The 25,468-nt window shown below is 42.3% G+C and overlaps 1 protein-coding gene across 7 annotated transcripts in view; it reads right to left on the bottom strand.

Annotated features, from left to right (window-relative positions):
• Positions 1–49: 49 nt before the first annotated feature.
• The window catches only part of TNC (tenascin C), a 75,273-nt gene continuing 49,854 nt past the window's right edge, over positions 50–25,468 (bottom strand). For 3 of the 7 annotated variants that reach the window (XM_067309366.1, XM_067309367.1, XM_067309368.1), the window contains 12 exons: positions 17,529–17,801; positions 12,817–12,939; positions 11,392–11,535; positions 10,101–10,220; positions 9,488–9,631; positions 8,482–8,612; positions 7,353–7,485; positions 5,265–5,416; positions 4,173–4,269; positions 3,307–3,468; positions 1,888–2,051; positions 50–1,344 (listed from right to left, as the gene is read on the bottom strand). In XM_067309366.1, the coding sequence (XP_067165467.1) occupies positions 1,234–1,344; positions 1,888–2,051; positions 3,307–3,468; positions 4,173–4,269; positions 5,265–5,416; positions 7,353–7,485; positions 8,482–8,612; positions 9,488–9,631; positions 10,101–10,220; positions 11,392–11,535; positions 12,817–12,939; positions 17,529–17,801 (1,754 nt within the window). In that variant the 3' untranslated portion in view covers positions 50–1,233. Of the gene's footprint in view, positions 1,345–1,887; positions 2,052–3,306; positions 3,469–4,172; positions 4,270–5,264; positions 5,417–7,352; positions 7,486–8,481; positions 8,613–9,487; positions 9,632–10,100; positions 10,221–11,391; positions 11,536–12,816; positions 12,940–17,528; positions 17,802–19,308; positions 19,582–21,900; positions 22,177–24,576; positions 24,850–25,468 lie in introns of all 7 variants that reach the window. The other 4 variants (XM_067309361.1, XM_067309363.1, XM_067309362.1 and 1 more) reach the window with 3 other exon arrangements.

The raw sequence follows: 25,468 nt of genomic DNA, 5'->3' as shown, positions 1-25,468 counted from the left end.
TTGCTCTGTTTTAAAAAGTGCAACCTTGAAGTAGGGTAGAGAGACTGGATTAAAACAAAAGATCTTTTATTGTCTTCACTTGAAGAATATGATACAGAGGAACTACACATAACGTTCATTCATATAAAAAAGAGAGCCCTTTATTTACACAAGTGTTCAGAGTCACCGTTGGTACCCAGCCCCAGCTCTGCATTTTCCTTGTTCTCCTGTGTTAGTTATTCCCACCTAGACGGAGCAAGTGTTGGTCAGTAACACTTAGAAATACATGTAAAAAGCTTTTGGGCAGAAAAAAGAAGTAGTATGTTCTAAAAGAAATCAAATCATACAGGCCTTTCACTGTAACAAGCCCACCACAATACTCACAACCAACCACTAATAAAAGGAACCGTTTTCTGTATGTGCTTAGCAGCCCGACCCATTCTCAGCCTTTCTTTAACTTCCCCATGTAAGTAAATATACCCTGGACATGCACAAACTCAACATGTATGAAAAAAAGTAGAAATTTATTTAAAAGTAATTGTGCTTTTATTAAAAAAAAAAATTTACAATCAGACACTGTCCTGCTGTGTTTCGGAAAGCATGGTTCTCTTAAAAATGACAAAAACTTAGCTTATTATTATCATTATTATTATTACTTTGTCATTATATTAATAATATTAATTTTATGCTTAAGTTTAAAAACATACTGCTTTCCCCTTCCCACCCCATCCTTCTCTGTGGTACTTGATATATATATAAAAAAGGCTTTCCAATGACCAAAGGATTTCAGTTATAACTAATAATAATAATAATGATAATTAATCATACCCATTTCTGTGTGTAAAATATGGCTGGTTCTAAAACAAACTACCAATGTACAAGCTGTTCTCCCTCCCCTACCCTGGGCCACCCAAGAGATAGTCAGACTGTGCAAGAACTTCATCCCAGAGGCTTTCTGAGAAAATAAAAATTAATAAAACAACATACAACCCTTGAGATCATTGTCTTTGGTGTAAAGGACATCAACTGTGGGCAGCTGGAGCTGCTCTGCTGAAAACGCGGTGGCTGCGTAAGGCTCGTTGTTGGGATGCTGCAGAAGCCTCTGTCGGACCAAGTCAAGGGTCACTGATGCTTTGGTAAGGTTACCAGCTCCTCACACCCCACCACCCCATGATGCCAGAGGATCCCCCCTCACCCCCGCTCTCTCCCTCCCCCCCATCGCCCTGCCTGTAGCCCTTTCATCACCCCGGGGCTTTACGCTCGCTTTCGTCTTCCTTCCAGATTTCGGAAGCTGGAGGGTCTCAGCTTCATCTCTGCAAACTGGATGGAGTACTCGTGGCCCTTCCAGTGGAACCAGTTAACACCCTGCAAAGGCAAAGATGAAGCATGAGAGGTTGCATATTCACTTGCCCTCTGTTTTCAGCCTTTACTGCCCTCATTTCAGATTGTAGGTTCAGTTTTCTACCTCAGGGAACAGAAGCACAGCAAAGTTAAGGGGCTTTGGGAAGCACAGGCCAGGGCTCTAGCACGCACAGCCCATATGGGCCAGACCACATGCTGTCCCCCAGAGCTGCCACTCTTTGCCTGGCCTTCATGGCAGAGAGAACATTTTGTTTCACATGTGGGAACCTATGGTTGAATGGTTGATAGTTCTTCCCTGCACATTTGGGATGTTCCCATGGAAAAACATATGAAAAAAATCATCAGTATTTCCCCAGCTGACATGAAATTATTGTTTAGTGAGAAATTGCCCATGTCTTTCCCTACAATCCTTTGGCCTACAGAGTGGGTTTTATGCTCTGACATCTGGCTACCTGAACCACCTGAATGAATGAATGAACAATAGATCCACTATTGCAATTCCCATTCTTCTATTGCATTATGGAAGCCTTCAAACACCAAGCTCACCTGACTGTGGCTGTTGTCACCATATCTGCCCATCAGATTGACTCGGTGACAGTTCTTGTACCAGAATGCACCCTTGTATGACAAAGCACAGTTGGTGATGGCAGAATCATTGTCTTTGTCGAAGGTGGAGAAGGACCTTCCATTATGGTAGGTCATGGAGTCACCTGGATGAGGGGACAAAAGAAAGAGCAGGGTTCTGGTTTGCATGGTTTAGATTACACGGAGGGGACCATTCTGCACAAAATATTTGCACTGTGCCATGCGCCAACTGTAAGGCCTGGCTGTGTGTTTTTCAAAGTGGATTTGTTTTACTTCAGAAGGAAGTACACAGTTTTTGTCATTGGAAGCCACTCGGAACATTTTTCCGGGTCATCTGTAATCCCCAAGCTATTAAATGGTCATTCATGCAGCTCTATTTCTGCACTTCTTATTGTAAACCAGATTTTGGCCCTCTGTACATAAGGTAGTGTAAACAAGCCAGGTTCAAAGGGACCTCCACAAAGAGCGAGTTGAGGCCAGGGGAGTCTCCACACTTAGCTGGCCCATGCAGTTAAGCTACTCATCTTCATTAGCCAGCAACACAGCATACAGATGTCTGCCTACTGTTGACTTCCCAGGCCCAAGGTCTGGGTGCCCATTTATAGTTGGGTGCAATGAGGGAAGCCTTCAATATATGCATGGAGTTGAGCTCATATTCAATGCCTTCAGATCTCCTTTTACTTAGCCCTGAACACTCATGAAGAAGAAGTAGTCAGATCAGATCCTACTCGCAGTAGCAGCCCCCAGGTTAAATCCTGTAATAGACATTCATTCTAGTACTGCTGAAAAACCTTTGTCTGCACCCCTATTAGCTGTGCAGAAGCTCATGTGATGGTCAGAGGGCAGAGTCCACAAACGGATCTTCCTGTGATCTGTTTTATACACCTTGCACTATAAAAGTATTTCCCTTTAAGACACCCTGTGGAGCTGGATTTATGTCCTACTCCTCGGAAGCCCCAAAGAGGACTCGATAAGGGCTGCAGGGTTTGCCCCAGTATAATTACAAAAGGCAGATGATTTGTTCAGCAAAATTGTATATCATGTTATAGCAGGAATATAGCATATTCCACTGACAAGAGCTGAGACTGTGCCAAGCTATTATTAGCTGCATAAATGACAGTCAAGCATTGCCCAAATGAGATATATGTCTGTTTAATACACTGGTTTATATTCTGTCATAAGCATGCCATAAAAAGTGGCACCTAAATGAATGGAGGATTTAGAACGGAAGCATAAAAGATATTGATATGTTCATATTTTCAAATGCCTGACACACAAGAGGTACCTGCTGTGGAGATGATCTGCCACGTTTACACATTGTTACTCTGAGCCAACTGGGAGGAAATAGTAAATCAGAAGAAAAAAAATATATCAGCTCACCTGCTGTGCCACTGTATCCATCTACTTTTAGCCGGTACCGGGTCTTAGAGTCTCCAACGCTGAACCTGTCATAGACAGCATAAGCTGTCTCGCCTCTGTCTCGCAGATCCACACGCAGCTCGTACTGGCCCTGAGTAGTGATTTTGTGGAGGTTCTCCAGACCTGTAGAAATATATGAATGATCCATTTATCTCCCCATGTTTATTCTTCTACCATCATGTTATCTCATAAAGGGGATCTAACTGGCCTGTATAGATACAACAGGACATAAACACTGGTGAGGAAAGAGCTTTTTGAGCTACAGGATGATGTTAGTACAAAAACAAGTAGTAAAAAATGGGTTGGCAGAGACTTTAAGAGATTCGCATGGACCTTCTCAACCTTTCTAATCACAGCAGCATATAACCCTTTGGGAAAAATTATCAAAGGTGTGATGCATGATCACCAAACAAATGTTGGGCAAGCTTTGAAAATTTGCTTTTTACTTCTATTTTTGCTTCTTTGGGCCATTTGCTTATGTTGCTTGGGGTGTTCTAGGTGTACAGGAGGAAGAAGGTTTGAACTTGCGCCTCAAGTAATCATGAGATTTCTTACAGAGCACCAGGGAACGCTGATTTGGTACATTCACTGACCCAAGAAGAGATGATATTGATGAACTGCAGCTGGAGGGGACTGGATAGGATCCAACAATCAATATATTCCTCACAGCATGCTCCTCCTAGTCTCCTTAGCCCTATCTTCTTGCCACAAGGGGTTTTACAAAATACTTTTGCCAACAAAATGAAGGCTGCTAAATGGCTCCTAGCCTTTTGGGGGTTGTCTTTTTTTTTGCTTATTTGTCTTTAAGATGAATTCTTGCCACTTACCTATCCAGAATTCATCCTTAGGATCTCCAAAACCAGCCACATAAGTCCTCCAGTTCTTGTAGAAATCTTCCTTTCCATTTTGGCGCCTCAGAAACACCTACAACCACAGCATACAAGGAGCATTATCGTCATACTGCCTTTGACATAAGGGGTACTAGCAGCTCTGACTTTTACACGTGAAGAGCTTGGCACTGATGACTCCCCCACCCCTACCATCCAAAGCAGCAGTCCCACTGCAATTACTGAATCGTATCAAGTCTGTTGAATGCTCCTTGTTTTTTAAAGCAAGTCTCTAGTTTGCAGGATTCCCAGGCTCCTCTGGGTTTTGTGGCCTTTTAATTCTTGTCCCCTGCCTTTTTAACAGCCCCTCATAGCTCTGTATTGCTCAGACAAGTCCTTCTACATCCCTCAGTGTCCTACCCACACATTTCTCTAGTTCTTTTTCCCTTTCTCTGCCTGCGTTGCTCCAGCATGTTCAGGTTCAAGGCCATGTCAGAGGAGAGCACTGGCATTTTTACTGTTGTTCCTCCATTGTCTTGGTGGGACATGTCCCCTGTAATGGCCTGGGAGGCCTAGCCGGCCACCACTCCACGCGGCTGCTGAATGAACACCTTCTCTGGCCTGGCTCCCCCTACGACTGTCTGCAAGGGGTAGTACCTCTGCTTTAATCTCCTTCACCCTCCCTGCTGTCTAAATTGAGTCAGTCCACCTTCATCTTACCTAACTAGCTAGTTTAGAAGGTGTATATCTAATCTAAGATGGTCATTTCAGCTCCCCCTAGAGCCGATGGAGAGAGATCCATGCTATTTGGCAGCAATTTGTGCTTTCCTAAGTGCTGAGACCACTGACACGGCCCATCCCCTGGAGATGCCTCCCCCTCCTCTGACTACAGAGAGAGCTGGCAACCTAGCTTCTAGGCATGGAGGTGTCCTACACAAGACAAAATTCCCAAATTTTTAGACAAGACAGCCCTACCCTGATGGAGTACTATGAGAGACACTGTAGCAGACCAAGGCTGGGATCTGTTACCCCTTCTCATGGCAAAACCAGATGACAGAGAGGGTTGTTTCGGGCCCTCTACCCGTTACTCACAATCCATCCGCCCCCATCCTCGCCCATGTCGCAGAAGACTTGCAGAGGCTGTGCCTTGTCCCCGTTCAGGTAAATCGTGTAGAGCCCAGAGGCAGTTTCTCCATTCAGGAGAGCCTGGGAGCAGTCTTTAGGATAAGGATAGAGAAGACCAGCTGCAAACGAAAGAAAACAGGGAACAGTCCTTAAGAAATCAGCAATTACAAAGAACATGTGGAAATCAGGTGACTCACGTAAGAATCTGTATTGGGTCAATGGCACAGCCAGGTACAGAGCCCAGAAGTTCAGGCCATAATTGCTACCCTTCATACAAAAGATTTACAGTAAACAGCAGATGATGTAGGTCATAGAAAATATTCAGAGACAAATTTGCCCTTTAAGTAAGCTTTTGCGCATCTGTCTACAGTTTTGGAAGTGGTCTGAATGCTAAACAACTAACTCTGCTATGATAGGAGTGCATCCTCCAGCTAAATATTTAAATGGCATGAGCTGTGTATACAGTAGCTTTTGGGTAAAACCAAACCTACAAGTCTCTGATTATGTGATAGAGAAGGGAGAGAGAAATACAAAGGCAGGACAACAACCAAAAATAAATAAATCAGGAATTATTTGCTAGCAAGTATAATACTAAATACGTTATAAAACTAGGCTTTTTTAAAAAACAAAGCAAATAATGACAGTTGAAACTACAGGGAAATGTTGCTATGCATTTCTTTCTGACAACAAGCTAATAATATCATCGCAGTAAGTACAATTTCTAACCATAAAAAAAAGCTTTTTTTTTCTTTTTAATTCACTAAGGCCATTAACTTTTTAAGCCAATGGTGCAATTAAGTGACGTTCTGGGTGGGTCCACAGGAGAGTTTCCAACTGTTGCTGCCCACAGAGTGACTGTTACTCCCTCTCCAGTGTGCTGTAGATCCCTGTCTGTGTCTCAGCTACAGAGAAATTTGCATCAGCTTTGGGATTTGGGGGAAAGCATCTCCCTGCAGGGAGCTACTTCAGTGTTTCCCTCTCACTGAAACTAATAGGATGTATGCATACGTTTAAAGTTAAGCCCAGGCTTAAGCATTGTCTGAACGAGAGGCTGACACTGTGTTTGCATGGGGGAAGGTACCCCGTTCAGTTCCCGCTTATGACCAATTTAGCAAATGTCACTTAAATATACCCAGATTCAACTCTTCTCTTATTGCTGCTTGAAGATCATCTTGAATGATCTGGTGGAATTCACCCTGCTTTATACAAGAACTGACTGTGAGTAGACCTAGGGCTCTGTGACTTTTATTAGCATTTCTGTGAGTCCCTGAGCTGAAGTTAGTGCAAGTGGCGGAAGGAAGAATGCACACATTTGAAAGTCCTGCTGGGTCTGAAAGGCTGGAAACAGTGAAAAGGGAGACAAATGACAGGCAAGATTTCACAGTTAATACTAAGCAACATTTTATTTTCCTTGCCGTCAAAAAATGTGTCAGTGAGACCAGTGACTGCCAGCTATGTCAACTGTGAAGTGACCTTCAGAGAACCCAATTTATTATTGCATTCAGCTTGCTGGAGAGCCTTTCCTGCTAGAGCTGGAATGAACATGCCAGCGTGGCAGTGTGAAAACTGATCTCAAAGAGGAGAAAAAAATTGCCCAGGAATTCCGCTGACCGGTCTGAGGACCGCTGAACTGATTTTTCTGTACATGTTGGTTTGCTTCCTTTCAAGTTAAAATGCTGATTTGTTTTAACAGCTTGCTATGCATCAACACACAAATAAATTGGAACGTCGGTCTGGATTTTAAAAAGTAATGCTCCTTTCAACATTTTACATGGGAAAGGCAGAATGTCTCATCAGGAGGACAACTATGGTGGTGAACATGGATGGATAGGAAGAAACGAATTTCATCCTGCCAGTCTGGGAGAAGCAGATGGGACTGAAGCTCAGGGAGCACAGAGACTTTTGCACTGACACTACCAGCGAATGAAGTGCTTACTGACAATTGTATTAAAAAACTTCTACGAGACTGTATCTGCTTATTGCAGAGCTCAGCTCTGTCCTGAGGGCAGTAACTTAAATGTTATTTCAGCTGCTTACACACTTTAAGGTTCTTACTTGTGGTGAAAATAGTCTGGATCACTTTGCTCTTCAGGGATTTGTTCAGTGCCTGAAGTTTCACCATGTATTGAGTAGATGGGCTCAGCTCCGTCAGACTGTAGGAAGTTGTCTCAGGGCCTAGGATGACTTCCTATAGGGAGAATAAATAATACAGAGAAATCTCAGTGGGAAAATCATAAAGACTGGAACTGCTACATATTTTACATTTGCAGATGATTTTTATATAAATTATTTATGGTATTTTACCATTTAAATTAATAAAATACTTTTACTGCCTGAAGATTCTTATAATGCTAACTTTCATTAGAAGTATGAGAAAAGCTGTCTGGAAATGAATGTTTAATGTCATAATATTTAAGATATGTAGCTTGAAAGCAAGTTAGCATAAATATTTACATGCCTTGAACATACATGTTTTATACATGTCTCTGTGAAACTCAAAAAAAATTGAGCAGGATTACCCTTTAGGACGTGCTGGGAAATACCACCCCCCAGTCTTCAAAAGACTGGATTTTGAACCTCCATGCTGACATAACTTTAAAACACTGCTTTTCAGTAAGCTCAGAGAATCTGCCTTCTTGAAAATCAGAACCCTTTCAGATGTCCCAAACTGGGCACCCAAATTCATCTGTCACTTTTGCTGGAGCTCACCTCATTAAGATTTAAGCATCCAGTGTAAGCCAGTCACGTAGGAACACAATAAAATTAATGGAGATCAAGAGACCTTTCCAAAGGCAATTCACCCTACCTTAAACACCTAACTTTCATGGGAATGCATTCTCCTGAGTTAAGAAAGGTGAATCCCTCTCTTTGGGGCATGTGAATTCATTCCATGGTACAGGTTTAGAATGAGGGAAAACGGCTGCTTGTGCCTTTTCTGTATCGCAGAGAGAGGACTGTCAAAGTTCAGGTTGCAACTAAGCTTCTGCTTCAGGATATGATTCAGGAACATATGTAAGCAGGTTTTAAATTCACTTGTATTCACGGCAGCACCTAAACACGTACTTCGCATTTTACCATGTTTAACTTCAGGCGTGTGTTTATGTCCCACGGCAATACACTACTGAGCATCCCTAGTGCTCAGTTTTGAGGCACAGCCTCTCTGGTTTGGATACAAGTGCCATACCTTGACTTTGCCATCAATGGACTCATAGATCAGGAGATAATCAGTGACGGAAGCACGTGGAGGCCTCCAAGTTATCAGAGCCGTTTCTGACTGAACCTCAGTGGCACTTAAATCTCTTGGAGCATCCAGTCCTGAAGGAGACAATATACCAGTTACAATCGCATCAATATGGAGTTAAGTACAGAGGCTGTCTTATGGGCAGGATACTAAAACAGGCCAGGAAAGCAAACTTTTTCTCTGCAGAAAACTGATATTTAAAAAAATCATTAATTTATTCATTAAATTCATTTTGTGATTAAAAAATAATTTTACCACGGGAAGTTTTAAACTGCAGATATTTATCTAAGTTAAAATATCAGCCTGTTTTAGGCACTTCGGTTTATAAGCGGTTGCATTGAAATATCTTTTGAAACAAAGCTGTGCCTTTTAATATTTCATACAAGAAAACAGATCATATTCTCAGGAAAAACATTTTGTTTCCAAAGAAGCCTCTTTGGAACAGGCAAACTTTTCATATAATATACTTTGCCTGGTTACAGCCTCTCTTCTCTACCATAATCATAACACTGAATTTGTGTGGCTCTGTTCTTAACTCTTTACTAAATGCCCCTGGATGAGGCAAGTATGCTCAGTAAAAGAGCAGTCTATGCTCAGCAAAATGAGAACAGTGCATCATTTCACTGATATTCAGAGGAAGCCGTCAGGATGGAACCAGCAGAATAGGTTCAGTATTAGCACCTCACTATTAGTGCCCAAACGAGTGCTCCTGTTCTTACTTCGTGCAAGAACTGCTGCAGAACTGGTGACAGAAAACTATCTCCTTGGCCAGCCAGGTGGCCTTCCATCAGGGGAAAACACAGTGCAAAGACTATCAGAATTCAGATTTCTGGGCCAAAAACGTACAATGTGCTGGATGGCTTGATGGTATTGGAAAAATGTAAACCTGGTGGGACTACAAGAGATGGCAGCTCTCCCCGTCTCCCCACAGTGAGGCATGACACAGCACCTGTAGTGAACTTGGTGGAGAGGGTTTCACTCCTCTGCGTGTCCTTCAGCGCGTGGACCTTCAGTATATACTCAGTTGCAGGCTTAAGGACATTCAGGTCATACTCCACAGTGTTTCCTGACACCATCTGAGTAACTTCTGGCTCTAAGAAGCAAATACACAAGAAGAGGACAGATCCTGGCTACTGTTCAGCAGGACAGACATGTCACAGTGTGCTCAACTCCATGCTCTGCTCAGTGATCATTTTTTGTACCAGGTGGGAGTAAGCATGCATTAGCAGTGAAAGCACAGACCTCATTTCTCTGCTTACACCTACACTGAATGTGGATTAATACCAGAGTCTTCTAACTAAAAGTGTTAGCACTCCCTAGTGTTCACATGAAATACAACACTATTTTTCCTGAATATCAGTTTTCTCTGTTCAGGTCTGAATTAGGAACTCGTAACTAAAATGATGATGTTTCAAAATGCTTCCAATCAGAAATCTCCTTCAAATAACCGCTGTCCCCCCCATCCCATCCTCCTGGAATCACATTGCTGTACCCATTCCTGAGCATCCCTCTTAAAAGCTGTAATGCTGACAGCTCACTGATCCATCACTAACTCTTCTTACCATCCTCAGAAACATAGGAGACAACATAATTATCCACGGCAGCAATTGCCGGCTGCCAGGTTGCCAGCGCCTCGGAGTCTGTGATATTCATCACTACTAGGCCTGACGGGCTGTCCAGAGCTGAAAGAAAGAGAATACCAGATCGATGGAGTTAGACAAACACTCTCAGCTCCATGCAATGCTCTGCTTTAACGATATGATACAAAATGTGCAAACATTATTGCTTGATGCAACTTTTACGATCCCCCTTTGGAACAGCGGAGTTCTCCAGAAAAGACGTCAGTGCCTATAAAGAGACATCAGCTGCCTCAAATGAAAAGGGAGGTCAATGCCTGAAAAGATTAACCACTGGGAACAGACGTAACTAGCTCTGTTTTCAGATCTACTCTTGATATCATCACTCTTAAGGGCTCTGCCAGAGCTGACATATTTCTCTCAACACCTCAAGTCAGGACTGCTTTTTGGAGCGAACTCAGGAAAGAAAGCTTGGGAAAAAGAACTAATGTGACGGCAACCAATAGCCACTCTGACCTTCAGCTTGCCCAGCATGTTTAAAAATAAACCAATTAAACAGACAGCCAACCATCCAAAACCCCCACATGTCCTGCCTTTCTTCCTCATGGGACTCTATCTTGCACTTCATTTTATGCTTTTCCTGAATTGGGATAGATGTCTGCCTCCAGCACAACTAGAATGGGCTATAAATTTCACCTTATTATCCAAAACTCATCTTCTTGTTCCTTGCATCTCTGAAAACTTGCTGGTCCCCAAGAAAGAATGGATGAATGAGTCTGTGGGGTAAGATTAACAGGAGTAGAGTGGAACCCCATTTCCCGCTGGGATATTTAAAGCTATATTAGAGAAAATATGAGAGAGAAGATGTTTTTGTTTTAAGGATACTGGTCTGGAACTTGGGAGATCTGGAGTTTGAGTCCACACCAGAAAGCGGGATGAACTAAATTGAGCTGGCCCTTTACTCCCTCATCTGTAAAATAGTATTAATCAAACTTCTGGAATTTCTGATGCATTAGGACTGTGAACACATGAAGTGTCTTTGTCTCACTGCAAGTTGGTTCAGCACTTAACAGAATGGGAACCTGATTAAACTTATGAGCTCTAGTCTCATCTGAAATACAAACACAGAAAGGGAGAGTGGGCAAGAAAAGTCCTACAGTTTGTGGTGATAGCCAAAGTGGTATCTCACTGGGTCTTCGGCTCCAATTCCTGAGTCTTTTTTATGGCATGAACAATGCATTTGAAAATAACTAACTATTTCTTCTGTGTGTATTACCTGTTTTCAGAGTTCCAGAGATGGGTTCGCTTTCTTCAAATCCTTTCATAGAGATGATACTAACAGTGTAGTCTACGCCTGGGATTAATTTCACCAACTTGGTCCTTGTCTTGCTTCCATCAACTGTAACAACACTGGGAGTACCTAAGATGAAGCCAAATGCCAAGGGATTAATAACATAATGTTCCAGTAAATGCCTTAAGGATGTGTTTCAGCTGAAAGATATTGTGACCACTATGGATGAACTTGTGCAGAAGGGGCTGAATTTTCCCCAATCACTTACAATCACTAATATCGAGGGACAAGCTCAGGAAAAAATACTGTTGCCATGAAACCTAAATCTAAGATATTGATTTGCATTTTTTCCTAGTGGTGTCAGTGCCAAAAGTAAGAAAAAAATGAACATTTCTGTTCACAAAAATACCAGAAGTTCACTAATGAGACAGCTGAAAACACAGGTCTCTATATATGTTCATACACATAAAAGGACAAGGCTTGCTAGTTTAAATCTGTTTTGTTTCTTACAGGGGCTGGAGAAAGATAAGCTAAGTATGAGGAATTTCTCCCTTACCCATCTTATCTCAAATATAGATACAGTATTTCAAGAGGTCCTGCATATGTGGATGAGGACTTAGGACATATATTTATTTCAAATTCTGGGTTTATTCCAGCAAAGCATTTGGGCAAATACTTCGCTTCAGGATTTTGGATTGCTCCTTTTCTTCTGCGTGATTACTAATATGTTTAAAGTTGCATGTGTGCTTACATAGTATGTTGTCTAGAGGCCTCTATCTTGACCTGTCTTACTCAAAATGCACTTCTGTGCTCCTGATATTTTTAATATTTGTTCTTTATGTGATTTTAGCTGTATCCATTCAGAGATGTCCCTAAGTAATGCTAAAAATCTACTTAAGTACAGGAAGTTTTTTTATGCTGAACACTAAAACAGAGATAAAATGGATGGAATGAAACAACATTGGGGAATACGAAGAAAACTCACTGCCTTGGAAAACTATTATAACCATGGATTATGATTATTATTTTCAAGGGCAATCTTTTCAGATATGCTTAGCTCATAAAGTGCCTATAAAAGAATGAGGCAGTTCAGAAATATATCCTTACTCAGGAGGCTCAGTGGGAACTGAGCTTTTCGTGAATGCGGGCCCAATTAGACATGCAGCCATACAAGCATCTAGCTCCGAGCTCCCTTGCAAGCGTTGTCCATGGGATGTGGGACATGTTCACACAGAGGCTGGCCATTGGGACCATGTACGCTCACTTGTATTCCTGGTCAACAGTTGGAAGGCACAAGAGATGATCTGTGTAAGATTGCTACACACTGAGTGATGGACACCAGTGCAACTAACCTTTTCTGCTGGCCCCCTCTACCCATCTTCTTCCCTCTCCCTCCTTGTACTTACTCACCTCCCGTGACAGGGACGTAGGAAATCCGGAAATTCTCCACGCGGGTGCGTGGCGGTGTCCAGCTGACTGTAGCTGAGTTTTCCGTGATGTCCGAGAAAGAAATTCCCTTGGGAGATCCAACAACTGCCAGTGGAGAAGAGAGGACAAAGACACCACATAGAAAGAAAAAGGTAAATCGTTTGTTTATCAATCCTTCCTGCTGGAAGAGTGATTTGTCTTAGTCTTCTGTTCCAAGAGCTGATGCTATCAATATTCTGTCCAATGTGACAACGACGCAGGGAGCGCCAAAGAGTTAATGGTTTTAATACATACTGAGAGCAATAATCTATTTGGTCTAAATTTTGCTTTTTCATTGAAATTACAGTAGTGCGAAGCTTAAAATTCCCCAGACATGTATCTATATATCATGCCCAGGGAAGCAACAGAAATTTCAGTGGTTACAGAAAAGTATAGAGGATTATTTATAGGAATACTGTTCTATTACCTAGGGTTCATCGTAATTATCATCTTCTCTATCCAGCTTCACTTGAACGATTTTTAGTTTTCTCATTGAGTGACATATAGCAGACAACTGCTGTTGGCAAGGGCAAGAAGCTTCTTCCTGAGCATAAAGTTCCTGCCAGAGGATGCCTAAAAAAGACTTTGATTCACTTGTTTGAGAGGATGGAGCCCTCAGTGCACTTAAGCACTGACTGTCTGAAACTTCTCTTGGTTTCAGATTAGAAGCAACGAGCTTTTCTTCTTGGAATCTCTATCTGAGACTGTGGCTTTTCATAGGTAAATTCAAGTACATCCATCCAGAGGACATCCAAGTACATCCATCACAAGGAAGGCACTTGGGGTTGCACTGCAGCTCTTTGGTGTACAACCTGGCCTCACCCTATATAAACCTGAGCACTACATCTGCCCATACAAGATAGAGCAGTAAAGCAGGACAGATTCACTGGTATGATCCCGTTGTTTTGCCTTGCTGTCAAAGTCCAGTTTAACTGGATTTCCTGCTAATTTCGGAGCAACATGATGCTGCTAGAATAGGGGGAGAATGCAGTCCTTTATACACTACTGGTGGGATTTATGATGACTTATAAAGGGATGTAGGATACTGCATTTTTTTTAAACACATAGGCATGCATACAGCCCCAAACACCTTAACTCTTCCACTAGAGGCAGGGTGTTGCAGCTGCACTGCTTGGAACCAGATGTTGCTCCCTTTCAACAACTGCCTTGGACACCTGGATAGTAAAGAGAGCGCCTGCTTGTCAAAATAACCTAATCTGAAGATGCGAACCAACATCTACCACAGTCCAAGTAACATTCCAGTCGAAGGTTTAATTAAGCTACTTCAAAATGAGCATGGAAAGGGCTTTTGGAAGCACATGGGAGAGACCTGCCACTTAGAAGTTTACATTCAGCATCTCGTTTCCAATTCGCCTTTTTGACTGTAACCAAAACAATCTTGACATGTGTTAAAAAAAAATAAACAAACAGCCCACACAGAGAAGGCCATTAGCACAAAGGCGACAGATACCAAACACCAGCCACATTAAGAGTGGTGGAGACAGGTGGTGGGCAGGGGAAGGGGGGCAAGAGGAGAAAAGAAATGACTGTGCTTGAAATAGCTTGAAAAGAACGTGTCTGCGGGAAAGAAGTCTAAGAGGGCTGTTTGTTCCATGCATCCCCAAAGCTCTAGCAGCAATGCACTAAATCAGCTGGAAGGCAAGGAAAGAAAAATAACTGAGCTCTCAAGAGAAACATAAATTATTCCTCTGGAGCTCACTAGATATGCTGGGTTTATGGGGCTCGCTTATAAGGAAAAGCCAAAGAAAGAAAGCAAAAAAATAATAAAAGATAAGGAAGAAAGCAAGGTAGGGTTAGTAAAGCTACACGGCACCCAGAGTTGCTACTGATCCAGCTACAGTCTGAGGGAAACAGGGAGAACACAAAATAGCCAGGTAAGGAAGAGGAATGAAAAGCACACTGATTTTCCTGCACAGTGCAGGTGCCCTTAGCAAAAAGGGCTGGTGGGAAGTCGTTCAGGGTTTTCACGGACACAGGCAGTTCAGCCTTGCACAGAAAATAAAGCCCCCAATCCAGCCTACTCGGGCTCTGCGATGCACATGTCCGTGGGCACAGGCTTCGTGCTCGCGTTCTGTGCCGGCGGAACTGCTGCGCAGCAGACGGGTCACGGGAGCCTCGACGTGAGAGGTAGAGACTGGCTGGTGATTAGAGTTGCCCCTCCCGTACTCAGAGCCAGGAAAAAGCAAGTCCCATGTCCCCAACTATCCCAACCACAGCTACATTTCTGAGAGCAAACAGGGCAAACAGCATAAAGAACCACCACAGCAAGCATCAGTCCTGGAAAAGTCCCTGAGACGTAACAGAGCTGTTCCCTTGAGCACAGGGAAATGAAAAAGGAGCAAATGAAACGATCATCTTCAGCTACCTGAAAGCCAAGATTCAGCAGGCATAAAAAATAGGCAGTGAGTTTCTGTCTTGCCATTTATAAAAAAGGAAAAAAATTAGGCGCAGCTGTTGGGCAGATAAAGACAATTCGCGTTATCCTCCAGCATCATCCCCAATAAGCTGTATGAGAGACTGAGGACCTTCCTAGGCTGCGAGGTTGTTAAAACATCCATGGTACCTGAGGAGCTGCTATTTTTCGTTTTGACTAAAAAATTGTTCCTTCGTCACTAACAGACTACAGGAATATGTTCATTAATTCTTTTCCCCTGAGTAACAAGAAACATCAGGCTACGCTTATCGTGTACGAATAGCACGTGAGGTGTTCGGGGATCCTCTCAGATGAAAAATGCCACCACAGTGCAGCAAAACACAACTAGAAGATATAGATATTTTATATATAATATATATATATGTACATACATTTGTCTAATAACTCGTAAATCAAGGATCTAGTTAGATGCCTTGGTGGCCCCAGCTATGTGGTGCAACCTGTGGTCTGAGTTATTTAGCTGGGTTCTTGTGGATCCAGCTCTCCTATCAATTATCCATAGACTATTTACAGCTGACAAACATCTTTGGGGCTGCTGGCTTCAGTATCTGACATGTTCCTAAATCTCTCTGAAAGGGCTGAATAAAAATGTAGTCATGAGGAAAATGATAGCCGTTAGTGGTTTACCATAAATAATCTAGGAGTCAGTAAAGATGGGGACAGACTGCTAACAAGTGCAGCTGACTTTAAACATCCCTCTCCATTACAAGTCGACCCTCACAAGCGTGGAGAAAGGCGGCGTGTGATAGATGCATGTTCTGGTTCATGTAAAAGTCTCGGTGAGTGTATATATTCCCTCGCTGTTTATTCAAGGGAGGTGATGGCGGTCAGAAATGTGCCTTTCCGTGCTAACAACTGGCATCACAGACCTTGAGGTGAACCATGAGGCCCTCACACACTGAACTTATGCTTCCTCTTCTCCTCGCCCTCCTCCCTAACTTAGGTTGATTTCAAATTATTGCACTTTAATATCAGCAAGCTCAAAATTTTTAAAAGAGAGAATTTGGGTCAAAGGGCATGGGTTCATTTGCTTTAAATAAAAATATTTTGTTTCGCTGATGCTTTAAAAATAATAACTTTAAAGGATTTAAATAAGTTAAAATGCAACTATGATTTTGGTAGAAAAAATGGAAAGGCTTCATTCAAAAGTGCCAAATTGAAATGCTTCAAATTGTGAATCCTTTTTTGATTATATTAATCTGAGGAATTCAACCTGAGCCTCAAAAATTTTTTACTTGATTAGTATCTGCATATTTTCATAGAAAAACAATATAAGAAAGAACATACATCCAGGTACAACCAGCAAACAAATTCCTCCTCACTGACGCTGTGCAAATGAGGCTTTGTTCTGGTGGAGATTTTTCAGAAACATATAGAGGTTTAGGCTAACTTCAGACACCAGACATCTGCATTTTCATTTAGAAGGTTTCTTTGCCAGTGTGAGACGATGAAAGGCAAGAGCTCCAGCTTTGTGGAATCGGTAACTGAGGATCAAGGCTTTGGTATCTTTAAATAAAACAGCAGTAATTGGCACTCATACCTGCTTCTTTTCTTCTAGATGATTTTACCTGGATAATTCACTAAGATAATTCACTTCAGGATACTTGACACAAATGAATGGGAATATATAGCAACTTCTGCTGGAGGATTTCAAAGCACTTCACAGGCATTGAAACTTTAATTTTGCAAGAAACTCAAATTTACTTTGAATTATTGAGCAGCTGTTACTCATAGTAAAATCGATCTGAGTTAATGGTGCTCAGTCCTTTGCTGATCAAGTCATAAACAAACTTCTCAATACCTCTGGTAAATTCATTTCATCATCCCTTTTTTCCAAGTAGGTAAATTGATGTGAAGTGGGGATATGTAATTAGTCCCAGGAAATCATTGATAAAGCCTGATACAGACACAATATATTTCTCAGCTCCCAAATCCAATGCTTTAGTTTCTAGATTCTGCTGCCTACTTGCAGACCATGGGAATAAATAAATAAACCACATTAAACAGATAAAGACAAAGCTAAGGAATCAGAGATGATTGATTATAAATCAGTACACTGCATAGAACAGAAACTTGAATGAGGGACATGGAGAAGACAGTCTGAACACATCAGTAACAGCTCAAACCATCTAGGAAAAGGAGACACATTAAAAGAAACAGGGATGAACATGTTCTGCTTTTGTTACTGCAAAGACAATACCTGTGGTTGCTACTGCATTTATGGGCTGGGAACGCCGTCCACTGCTAACTCCATGGAGCTCAATTTCATACTCAGTACCCTCTTTCAGCCCCGACATATCCTGGGTGCGCTCATGGCCTGGTACTATTAGTTCCAGTGGATCAGATCTCCTTTTTGTATCCCTGATTTTTAGAACAAAACTGTCGAAAACCCCATCATCTGCAGTCCAGGACAGACGGAAGCCCTCTGGGGTAGCATCTGAAACCAGAAGGTTGTCGACCTCCGGTTCTGCTTCTAAAAAAGGAGAAGATAGCAGTAGGGAAAAAAAAAAAGATGACTTTTTTAACCAGCTCATTAGTGACCTGCCTGAGGTCTGGATATAGCACACTGCAAGAATCCAACCACAGTTCAAAGAAAGGGAAACAATCTGCCTGTTACTAAAAAAAAAAAAAAAAGTATATTAGCATTACACACATTCTGAAGAAGATATATGTGAGTGTGTGTGGGCCTGCTCAAACTTTTCACTATTTCATAGCAAACCCAGTATATAGACATACACCATTTGCCTCTGCCATGCAAAATTAAACATGCTCATAGTAAGTTTGATGTGCATTTGTCCCTTGCTTTTCACTGAGTTACCCATCCTATGCGAAACCTTCATGTATAATAGAAACAAGCTCTTGTTACAGATCTGCAGCCATGCCTATAATATTGTCAGATCTCCCTCTGTTAGGAATACGACACAGAAGCCACTTGAAAGAGTCTTTTCCTTCATGCAAAACCCTTTTTCCATGCAGTTCTGGCCTCTGTAATGTTTCTGATCAGATAAATCCTTCACTTCTATATTAAGTAAATGCTGAAGCGACAACAGGGAGTCATGAAAATCCATATCCCTTAAACTGCACACTTAAATACAAAGTGAAAGATCTACTGTCATTAGTGAAAGAACCCACTCAAGAGGATCCCAGGAGTTCTAAGATATTAAGTAACTCTGAAGTATCTTTAACTCAGTACGGTCAAACATCATTACCTACAGATGCGTAACTGGAGTGCTGGTTTTTCAGTATCTCCAGTGCACTTATTTCTTCCATAGGAAGACATTCCCATTTATTTCCTCACCAACCTCCAATCAGGTAACCCTCAGCTTTACTGGTGCATAGTCAGCAACATGCAGATGAGCCTGGATGGGTATGGGGCTATGGAATCAGTCTGCAACAATTTTCCAAGAAAGCTCAAATGCAGCTGGAAAACAACAGCTACGATGAGTTTGAGTACATGAGCTAAGGTTTTACAGAGAGAGATGCCAACTTTATGGGTGGCAATGATCACACTTGATAGTCTGCAGGTGGAACTCACACAGAGAATGAAAGAGAGGAGGTCATGGGCAGGAAAGCCAGTATGACTCTCCTCTTGAATGGTCCTGATGGTTGGCAAGTTGGAGACTACTGAGGTGCCCAGCAGCTTTTAACAAGAAAAACTCCTGCATGAAGCCATTTTTTGTTAAAGACTCCAGTTAGAAGTAGCTGCATGACCATAGCAGAAATTTTCACCGCTCAACCCACATGTGATGCTTCTCTACTGGCTCCTTCTCAGAGCCAAAAAGGAAATGTCAAGTAAAAAGGAATGGAATTTCATTGGTGAACCTATCAATCATGAGGAGTTATGTGTAGCCACGATGCAGAAAAGGATGCAAAAGCCAAGGTTTGTTTTGCAAATGGATTGCATGAAACATCTTCCAAGAGGTGACAAGAAAAGCAAGAGAGAAAGGGTGGAAGAGAACAATTTGTTCACGTTAAAATACCTGTAACAGCCATAGTGCTTAGGGGCTTTGTTTGGTGCCCCTTGGCAAAACCATAAAGCATAACCTCATAGCCAATGCCAGTAATAAGGCCTTTAAGCTTCAGTTGCCGCTGGGCTCCTGTAAGGAGGAACTCCTGTGGGTCCAGCAGCTTGCCAGAATCCACCACGACTACTAGAAAGTTGTCAAAGGCATTCTCCGATGCCATCCACGACACTGTGAACCCATAAGGGTTAATATCAGAGACAGTTAGGTTTTCCAGTGGGGGCATGGCCTCTAAGAGAAGGGAAGGTGCAAAAACACACAAAAAAAGAAGCGAAAAACATTGCAAATTAGAAAGTGTCACAGATTCCACCAAATATCAACCACAATTTTTCCCCCCAAATATGGATTTAATGGAAATGCATAGCCAGGACGAGAAGACTAGGATTTTCAATGGAGCCTCCAGAAGTTAGCTGCTCAATACATCATTTTCATTACGGGTGTGTCTGCACCTCATCTCACAGGCTCCTTTGAAATTCCTTCAAAGCTCACTGTGTAAGCACATTTCTTCTGTTATACATGCACTATAAAAAAGCACTATATATATATAAAAATATATATATATGCACACTATAAAAAAAGCCAGTTGTAATTGAAACGGTTTTTGAAATGTTATGCACAAAGCTGTCATTTCCTTCCACTTGTCTCCACCATCAGTGCTTCAGGGACAAGCTTCAACTTTGGCATTCACAATTCCTGTATTTTGCATTCTTTACCTCTCTACTTCACATGAGTATCTCCAGCTTTTCCTTCCAGTGGTGGAGGGTCATTGATGCCAGAAGGGCAGCCAGAAGCAGGACATTAATCAGGCAGGGTCATAGCCAGTGCAAGTGCTAAATACTGGCAACACAGATTTTTAAGGGGATATGAGAGAAGCAAGAGCTTGCACTGGCTAAGGACAGGGGCTAATGATTGAAGAACAGAGCAATCATCTGCCCAAAGAGCTTCATAGACAGCTGCTGATGTGACATGTTGACAATTTAAAGAAATTCCTGGCAGTTTTTTTCACATCAACCTGATACGTGTCAAAGTTTAGAGGCTGAGGACCAACTTCTCAAAACTTTCTCGTCATAGCCCTGAAAAATGAGGCCAAATTTCACAGGATATTTTCTCAGTGTTTTATATTCTTTCAAAATCTGACAGGACAAATAGGGAGATCAACTGGCTCTGCTAAGTCTTGGGTCCCAGCCACTGCCAGTGTTTCTCTAAATTTTTCGGCAAGTCTGGCTTTCTAGTCCCAGGAGTTAATTCATCAAATCTTGCAATTACTCAAATTCTACTCACTTAAGAAAATATCAGTTGGTTAAACCCAGACCTTTAGCTGGGAAAAGGTTCTGAGTTTGGTTCTGACATTTCACAACTGTTGAAATTAATGCTGTGTTAGAATTTGGCATAAAAATTCCCTCCTGAAGTTTTATAAGTCCTTACATTTTGATGTTTACACATTGGGATGCTGTCAGAATTTTATTAACTTGAAGCCATTTATGCAACTTGTTTATTTGCTTCTAATCAAGCGTTCCCAAACATCCATGCTCCAGTTTGGTCTCTGGGAGGGTGGGTAAACAAATGAGACTCAAATGCCGAAACTATTTTCATGGGATAGGTGTTGAGCAACACCAACACTCTAAACCCAGCAGGTTTATGCGAACTGCTGGCACATCTTACTGCTGTGTAGAGTGTGCCACATATTTACCTAGCTGTGGGAAGCTTCCTTTCAAAATACCAATTTTCATGTTGCATTTTTCAAAAGGAAGCATCTGTGCTCTGGCAGAGCAAAAGAACAGGAGTTGTAAAAGCAAACACTGGTTCACTTCTAACTACAAGTCATCAGGGAGGCAAGTGCAAAATGCAACTATTTTCTTTAAGGGAAATGGTCAAGAAGGTTGCCTTCCCCAAAAACCACCAGCCCAGATGATGTGAGGGACACTGCTACTGTGGCTGCTGTTTCTGCTGTGTGTTGATGGAGTCACAACAAAAAGAAAAAGGCCTCAGTTTCTGCTTTAATCCTATTTAGGGCTTCCAGATGACTATGTAACAAGCCCTAGCAGAGCATACTGGCCACATAATACCTAGAATGCAAGCTCCATGGCATTTATTTGATGACTTAGGTGGCATATATCGCTTAACTGATCCCAGTCAAAATCTGGCCAAAATATTCAGGTATGAGTAAAGGATGCGTTGAGGGAACATTGCAGGACAAGAGGTGGTTTAAAATCCAGTGCTCTCTGGATCTTTCAGATGGAACTACTGAGTGCAAGATAAACTGCAAACATGAGGTGAACCTATTTCCCCCTCAAACTTCAGGACTTCAGGTTATTACATCTGGGAGAAAGACTCAGGAGGGCTCTTAACTCACTTGAACCTAGTGCTCATCCTGGACAATTTCTTTAAGCGTCAACATGACTGTCTGACCCATCCTCACAGGAAGCTAGTAAATGAAACCAGTGTTGCTGGAAAAGATATTCAGTGCTGTAGAGAATCTGTCCTTTCATCCATGCTGGAATATATATTTTTGTAAACCAATAAATAGACTCCAAACCTTTAAGCAGGTACCTGTCATGACAAAAGCAGTGAGGGGCTCTGTGTGAACACCTGCATCGGTGGTGCCCTTAATGTTAATGTCATAGCCCGTGTAATCTAGCAGGCCTGAGATGTGAGCGCTGCGAGCACCTCCTGACACCGTAAGCTCCTGGGGTTCATGTGCTGCATAAGAATCTCTAACATGTATAACAAACTTGGCAAAAGGCCCATCTCTTGTGGTCCACGAGAGGTTGAAGCTGTCGGGGGTAACGTTTGTGAGTGTGAGCGTGCCCAACTGTGGCTCAGCCTCTGAAGGAGAGAGGAACACAGGTGAAGAGACAGCATTACTCAGTGGTGGCAGGGTGAATTAGTAGTGGACAGTTAGAGCTGCTTAAAGCTATGGCTGTACACACCCTTTAGCCTTGCTCTGCAGTGAAAGAAGAAGAAAGGAACATTGCAACAGCTATTTGTAAGGTTTTAGAAAGAAGCCAGGGAAATCAGTGCTGACTTTTAATTTATCTTTCTCATTCAATTTTCCTAAATAAACTCAATTTTCCCAATGAAATGTAGACCTGATTTACAGAAGCACCACCAGCATACAGCCCCCAGGTAAAACCATGGAAACTGCAGTTACTCAGCATTGAAAAGCTGATGGGGAGACCCAAATCCACAGCAAGTCCAAAGTAAGATAAAGGAGGATTCAGGCAGGAATTAGATAAGTCCAAAATGTAGATCCTTGAAATCTCAGCTCAGGTTCTGCTTAATAATTCTGTTGCCTAGAGTTGTAGATGCTCATATTTTTGGATCCTGCAGTTTATTAGGGGTTTCAGTCCTAGCAGTGATTAGGTCAGCACCGATATTGGGCCAAAATCTCCCTGGGCTCCACAAATAAGGTGTTCCTCATCCTCTAATTAGGCACCAATAGACAATGTCTAGTGGACAGGACAAAAAACCTCAACACATCAGCAGTTTTCCTTTCCCTCCAAAAGGAGACTGCTGCTGGTCTCCTTCTCTCTGACAGTTCAGTGGTCAGGACACTCCTTCAGGAAGCAAAAACTTTCCTATTCTGCTGGAGGAAATTCAAAACCACATCTCTCCTCTGTTAGGAGGGAACCCTGTTTTTCAGGCTATAGCAGGAGGCGAGCTCTTCACCCTTCCTGGCTTAAAGTCGTTCCATTTAGCATAAAATCATTAAAGATTCACTAGAGCAGAGAGAGAGCATGAACATGACCCTGCTGTCTGGTGGTTAGAGAACCCTGTGTCTGCCCCCAGGGCTGATTCTCTACTTTTTGTTTTGCTAATTGGATATAAACCAGAACACCTAGGGAAATGCAGCCAGCAAGATACATGAGAGTAATTACATAAGTGATTCATGCTGGGAGAAAAGTAAGCAAGATACATCTCACCGACCAAGAGAACAACGAAAGAATGAAAACCTCTTTGTAACTAAAACATGAACTGCTGCAAGATGTTCCAACTTTTGCTCCCCATCCCTCATCACAAGACTTTTAAAAAATAGTTCATCTCCTTCTCCAGAAAAGTCTAGGAACAAGTGCATCCAAGTGGCCCCAGTTAAGGACACATGCTGGATCTGTTGTCATGCTGTCAACTAGTGACCAGCAGTGCCACCACGGCTGACAGTGAAGATGCCATCATGTAGGCATGGTACTTCTGAAGACAGGGGAGGAGGTCAGAAAATATTCACAATGCAAACAAGCATGGGTGAAGAACCCAGTGAAACTGAGCATGGAGCCATCAGCCCTGCATGCAGGTCAAAGAGGACAAACCGATCTTTTCCAATCTTATCCTGAAATGGCCACATTCCTTTACATGCCATTTGCATCCAGTCAGGCAGGCTCACATCATGACGTTCAAACTCCAGAGAATTCCACATGCAACAGAAGTTGAAATCATCTCTTCAGGCAAGTTTCAGTGAGCTCCCATTATCCCGGAACCATTATCACCATGGGAAAAGCTCTGGCATCCAGCGAAACCAGACAGGCCTTTCTCCTTTAGGACTCAAAGGTGTCAATGCAAGTGACAGCGGTGGGCTGAACATCAAGAAAGGGTGGACTTCCTTTTTGAGCCCAGCTCTCTGCTGGAAATGCATAAAAATACCAGGCAGAGAGGATGCTGGAACCAGCACAAGGTGGCTGCACCACTCCACTCAGTTTTGGTTGGACATCTAGCATGCTGCCTGAAACTCCCATGAGAGAGGCAAATGCCTTGGAAGACATTTTACCTTTCTAAAGAAAGAACCAAAATGGCATGCAGGTGCCAGTCTGATCTGACAAAGACATGAAGGCCCCCCCTCCCACACCAAGAACAAAGCAAGTGAGGATGGGATGAACAGAAAGATTATTCCAGATCAAATGCAAAGATATTCTGTGAAAAACAACGACCAGCTGGAGCAAGCCAGTTATATATACACAGAACTTGCAGGTAAGTGTATATATAAAGGAAACCAAACATGGTTTACCACTAGCTCCCTTAATGCTGGGGACACTTTTTCAGCCTTTTCCATTGTCTCAGATCTCTCTTTATCCAAGTGCTCTCAGACTCGGCTTATTTAAGCCTGTCCTCATAGCAATCTTCCTATAATTTACCAAAGGAACAACGATGAGTTGGAGACACGTTTTAGAGCAGTTCGGTGGACAGCAAAAGAAAGAAGAGAAAAAAGCAAACCTTGAAGGTGAAACGGCGAAATACCTGTGGTTGCCAGTGCTGTCAAGGTCTGACCACCTTGCCCATCAATTACACCATGGAGTTGGACAGTGTAATTAGTGGCAGCTCTGAGAGTGGTGATTACATAGCTCCGGGAGGCCCCCGGCACTGTGTGCACCACGGAGTCCAAAGGGAAGTCAGAGTTTCTGACTTCTAGAATAAAATGATCAAAGGCATTGTCCTGCGCTTCCCACGTGAGCGACATGCTGTCTGAGGTAGCATTTGATACAGTGAGTTTGCTAAGGAGAGGTTCCTCTACTATGGGAAGAAAAACAAATGGAAATGTGTTGCAATTATTAAAACCCAAAGCAATAAAATAGAAGTTTGAACTTTACATGAGGCACAGGTCACAAAGAATATCTAGCCTTGTATTTCTCAATGTTTTTCATTCCAGGACCCCCGCAGTCACCCTGCCCATGTTACCTGTGATTCAGTAAGGATATTCACAACCTGCTGACACTAGAAACTGCAACCCTGTATTATCTGATCACTGATATTTGATATTATGCTTAATATCACTGACCTTAGGAAGTTCAAGAGCACTTTGCAGGTCATAGTTCTTCCCCTTCTAAGCTTATTTTAAGATAAAACTAGTATATTCCTTGTAGTCCTTAAGAAGATACAATCTGTATCTTCTGTACAATCTATTGCCAGGTTAATCTATTACTATGATAAATTGCTATAACAACTTTTCCTAAGATCATGTCAATAGGCAAAATCTGGTAGAGATATTAAATTATCACAACATGAGCTGTTGTCTGCCTGCTTTGAAAATGTGCCTTCTGCTTCTGTAATCTAGTCCTCTCCTTCCACTTTCACACTGTAATTAGCCAGCACACATCTGACATTTGACTCCCCTCTCTCCAACAGCCTGTTC

Source organism: Apteryx mantelli, chromosome 21 (genome assembly GCF_036417845.1).
Source record: "Apteryx mantelli isolate bAptMan1 chromosome 21, bAptMan1.hap1, whole genome shotgun sequence".
NCBI lineage: Eukaryota > Metazoa > Chordata > Aves > Apterygiformes > Apterygidae > Apteryx > Apteryx mantelli.
Note: the sequence above shows the minus strand (reverse complement) of the source record. Positions and strands in the feature narration are given on the sequence as shown.